This window comes from Zingiber officinale, chromosome 11A (genome assembly GCF_018446385.1).
Source record: "Zingiber officinale cultivar Zhangliang chromosome 11A, Zo_v1.1, whole genome shotgun sequence".
Classification (NCBI taxonomy): Eukaryota; Viridiplantae; Streptophyta; class Magnoliopsida; order Zingiberales; family Zingiberaceae; genus Zingiber; species Zingiber officinale.
This window is the reverse complement of record NC_056006.1, coordinates 96513290-96517722: the sequence shown is the minus strand read 5'-3', so window position 1 is coordinate 96517722 and position 4433 is coordinate 96513290. Positions and strand designations below refer to the sequence as shown.

The 4433-nt window shown below is 41.4% G+C and overlaps 1 protein-coding gene across 1 annotated transcript; it reads right to left on the bottom strand.

The window, feature by feature from the left end:
• Nucleotides 1-2119: 2119 nt before the first annotated feature.
• On the bottom strand, nucleotides 2120-3711 carry LOC122030809 (transcription factor RAX2-like). The gene is made up of 3 exons (XM_042589855.1): nucleotides 3175-3711; nucleotides 2842-2971; nucleotides 2120-2754 (listed from the first exon to the last, which is right to left on the bottom strand). Exons 1-3 carry the CDS (start codon nucleotides 3308-3310, stop codon nucleotides 2289-2291), a joined length of 732 nt encoding a protein of 243 aa, XP_042445789.1. The 5' UTR covers nucleotides 3311-3711; the 3' UTR covers nucleotides 2120-2288.
• Nucleotides 3712-4433: the final 722 nt, after the last annotated feature.

The following is a 4433-nucleotide window of genomic DNA, read 5'->3' as shown; positions in this document are numbered from 1 at the left end:
TCACTCATCCATAGAGATGTGATGAGTTCAAATATCCTGCTGAGTGAAATTCTAGAGGCCAAAGTAGCAGACTTGGGGTTGTCAATGCCCTTTCAACCTGGACAACCATACTCATATACCTGATGTATCTGCGGTGGTTGATACCCCTGGATATCTTGATCCACAGTAAGACTATTGCTCCTCTTTTCATTTTCTTTTGGCCTATTTATATACCTATACTGCAGAATTGAAAGGAACTTACTCTCTGCTTTTGATCACCAGATAATTCTCTTTTATGCGAATTTCAGTTATTATCAAAGGTTGACCTAAAATAATTCACTTCTTCCAAAACTGCTTTCATTAAGATATAACCCAATAAGAAGATTGTTCGGATCACTGCAGTTGCTGGTGTACATTCCCATTTGCTTAGTGTTGTTTCCATTGCTTCAATAATTTTCTACTGTTTGTAGCAAGATGGAAGCCAAGTCGGTTATGCTAATGCTCTCAGGTTCTTCTTCCGACCAACTCAGTGAGAAGAGTGATGTCTATAGCTTTGCAGTGATTACCCTAGAGTTGGTCACAGGCCAACCTCCTAAGGTGCAAACTATGACAAACACTATTATTTTAGTTCAGTGGGTATGCCAAAGACTTTCCTGAGAGAATATCGAGAACATCGTCGATAGAAATTTAGGAATGGGGTACGATGTAAATTCCATTTGGATGGCTACTGATCTAGCATATAGATGCACACAACAAGATTACCATCGGAGGCCAACTATGACTCGTGTTGTGATGGAGCTAATGAGATTTTGGAATTAGAGTGCTTGTTCTAGGGGCTCTATAACTCAAATAAGCCAGACCAGTAAAATCAGTGGTGCTTTTGAAGTTGAACCACCGCCATTCCGCCAACCTATGCTCCGGTAGCAAGGTAACTTATCATAAGAAGGTTCAAGGTGTTTTTTGTCAGTCTATCCGGCAGTACGTTGTTTGAAAGCTGGCTCAATTTTCCGTCCAGCAGGGTGTTAATAGGCACGGATGTAGAGATTATAATGGGAGTTGGCAAGATCTAAAGCATCTGTCGCAGATCTAAGGAGACCTTGGAATTACAGAATGGTTCTTCTTGCTTCGTCCAATTCGACTAGCAAAACCTACTCGGTTGCAATTTGTTTGACCATCAATTTGGCTCGACTATTCAAACAACTAACCTGTTTGATCGACGCCCAACATGTCTAGCCTATTCGACCCATCTATTCAGCATGTGCACTGTCACCCATCTACCTCGATTGGGATTTCTAAATTTCTCAACCGAATTTGTTTCCCAAGATTGATGATCACGAGCTCTATATTGGAATTTAAGGTTGAGGTTTAATGCTCACGAGGGCGGCTAGGATTTTAGTTTTGTTCACTACGGACGGCCGGCTATTTTGTTAGAATTCATAAATGAGAAAGGGTGACTTGGAATTTAAAACAATGTATAAGCGATTCCCACCAAAACAAAGATGGATGAGATCTATTGTCCATTCAATTTCTCATTTGGGAAAAGATTATATATATATATTCTCTATCATTCATATGAGTAAACGGCTTCTAGTTAGTCTTGGCGAAACTTCCTCGAAGCTGATCCTTGGTCATTTCCATGGCCAAAAAATAATCTCCAGATCCAAAAAAAAAATTGTAAAAAATTATAAACGATCGGTGCATTCCAATGTCAACATTGCTGAAAGGAAAAACAAAAAAAAAGAAGTGTGGAAGGAACAAGGGAATCAATAAAGAAAACATACGAGTAAGGAAGATTCCTCCATGGCCATTTCTTGTCCTTTTATGAGTTTATCTACCATCGCCTTTGAATTTATTGAGAACAAGGCCATTTCACCACCCATGCAACTCTCATGACACCCCCTCGCCAACCAATCGATCTTGCTGACCATCGACTTTAAAGTCACGCACATTTCATTGCCCAATAGATAAATCCACAAAATAGTGAAGAGTTATTTGATTATATATATGAGGAACAGGATGGACGAATGAGATTTTGAAGGCCCTGTTTGTGGCTCAACTCAACTCCTCTGTACATGTTGTGCTTAATTTACTGCACTGTTGGTGGTAAAGAATTTTATGTAGATATTTTAAAATGGAGATGGGATATTGGGACTGACTATATTTCTCAATTAATTGATCATTCTACCACAGAGGTTCTCCCATATACAACCTCAAATTTAATTAAGAAAAAAAAAACCAGACATGTACACTGATATAATCAAGAACTACTCTGTTAATTAATTGAGCTTCAACAGGCGCTCACGCCGTCGCTAAGAATATCTGAACTCTGAAGCCGTCCAAAGAAGAGGAGGCGGCATCTCCCCCAGCTTCTCGTCGTCCCCGTGACCACCCAGCAGCTCACTCAGAAATCCCAAGTCAAACTCCGACAGCAGCATATCTTCCTCGACGGCCCTGCCGCTGCCGCCGCCGCCGTCGTCGGCTGTGATGGTGGACGAAGACACGGAGCCTTCTTGATCGTTAATCATGGAGCTCAATTGATCGGAGGACAATGGTGGTGAATACAGCTTGGAGATGGGACCCGCGGTGTAGTTGTTCTTGGACTCCGGTCTGACGGCGACAGCGTGGGGCAAAGCAGGCGGTGGAGTTGCAGACGGCGGATTCTTCACGGCCTCGTTGTTACTTGACATGATCAGCTTCTTTTTCAGCTTGGTGTTCCAGTAGTTCTTCACGTCGTTGTCTGTTCTTCCGTGGAGATGGCCGGCGATGATCGACCACCTAATTTCAAGATTTAAGATAGATTAATTAGTAGAGAGATCGATCGGCAATTAAACTGGTGGGCCGGGAGATGGTTTGGTTCATCACCTGCTGCCTAGTTTTCTGTAAAGAGAGCAAATGATGTTGTCTTCTTCCTCTGTGAACCCGCCGTGCTTGATGTCAGGCCTGAGATAGTTGAGCCATCTCAAACGGCAGCTCTTCCCGCAGCGATTGAGTCCTGAAATAAATAATTAACAAAAAAAAACAGGTTTTTGAGAGTAAATTCCGACAATTAAACCCACCAGACCCAAATTTTGTTCCACAGAAACCATGATTTCTCGTCCTTTTCAGTAGAAGACAGGATTTTGACACGAATGCAAAGCAGAGAAAACTCCGAAAACAAGCGAAGGTCAGGAGGAAGAAATTAATTATGATCAAAACCTGCTTTCTGCGGCAGAGCAATCCAGTTGCCACCGGTGACTTGCTTCTCCATGTAACTCCGGAGAACCACGTCCTCATCCGGCGACCACGGCCCTCTCTTCACGTTGGCCTTGTCGCAGCACGGCGCTCTCCCCATCGATGGTCCAGCTCAAAACCCAGTACTGCTCGATGGCAAGAAACAGGGGAGAAGGGAAGAGAGAGAGAGAGAGAGAGAGAGAGCAGGGAGATAAAAAAAAAAGGGGGTCTTTGAGCTCTGCAGAGGGAAGCAAATGGCAACGTTCACGACCCACTAGGACCGTTTGCTCGGTCCGTGCATTTTATAAAGACAGGTCTACGACTTCTTCCTGCCATGCGCCATCTTCTCCCATCGACAACTTTAATTATCTTCCATGGCAAGCAAACCCCCTGAGCAAATTTACCCATCAAGTTTGATTCGAGCCAGACCACTGTGCATGAGAAGTAAATACGCACAGAGAAGAAGTCGCCGAAGCATGGCAAGGCATCAGTCAGACTCAAAGGCATCGTCACGCAATTAGGAACCCAGCTGATGAACAAGTTCTTGATTTCGCTTGGTTTGTTTCTGCAATTTGTCGTCGTGTTTAATCTACACCTCGTTATTGTTTTCCAAGGTTTCTCTCGTTGCACGAGTATGAAGAAATTTCTCATTAATTTCGTAGAAATATCTAGGCCTAAGCTAACAAAATTCCACGCCATGTCTCGGATCCAACAGCGTCTCTTTCAAGTTGGACAAATCACAATTAATGATCGACTTAAATGCTACGAATTAAGGTTTCATCTTAATTGATAGATGTCGCCCAAATACATGTCGCTTTTTTGACTAATTAATCCATGCCGATTACTTAAATAAATTTTGTGAGTGGGGATCACTGATTCAAGTTTTATTCCAGTTGCTTCTTCCAGAATAGGAAGTGGAAAAGCAGGCCCTTTGAAGTTTGAACGCGTCTTCCTCGTGATCCCTGTATAAAGTAAGAAAAGTAAAAAAGCTATATTATTAAATCTAGAATATATAGTAAAAATACGAAATATAAATTTTTATATAGGTAAGTTAAAATATTTTAAATCCTAAATAAAAATTAAATTATTTTAAAAACTATAAATAAATAAATATAATTTAACATCCCTTCAAACTCACGATGCTACAACTAAAAGTATTGAGAGTTTGTCAGACAAGAAATGGAAGTTTCAAGTAGAATGTGTCTTGATAAATATATAGATAATCTGTAGACTTGAAGAAACAA

Coding starts and splice junctions, on each gene's coding strand:
- LOC122030809 (XM_042589855.1), bottom strand. CDS start 3,310: ATGGGGAGAGCGCCGTGCTGCGACAAGGCCAACGTGAAGAGAGGGCCG. Junction 2,972..3,174: donor TGCTCTGCCGCAGAAAGCAG/GTTTTGATCATA, acceptor TATTTATTTCAG/GACTCAATCGCTGCGGGAAG. Junction 2,755..2,841: donor TACAGAAAACTAGGCAGCAG/GTGATGAACCAA, acceptor TCTTGAAATTAG/GTGGTCGATCATCGCCGGCC.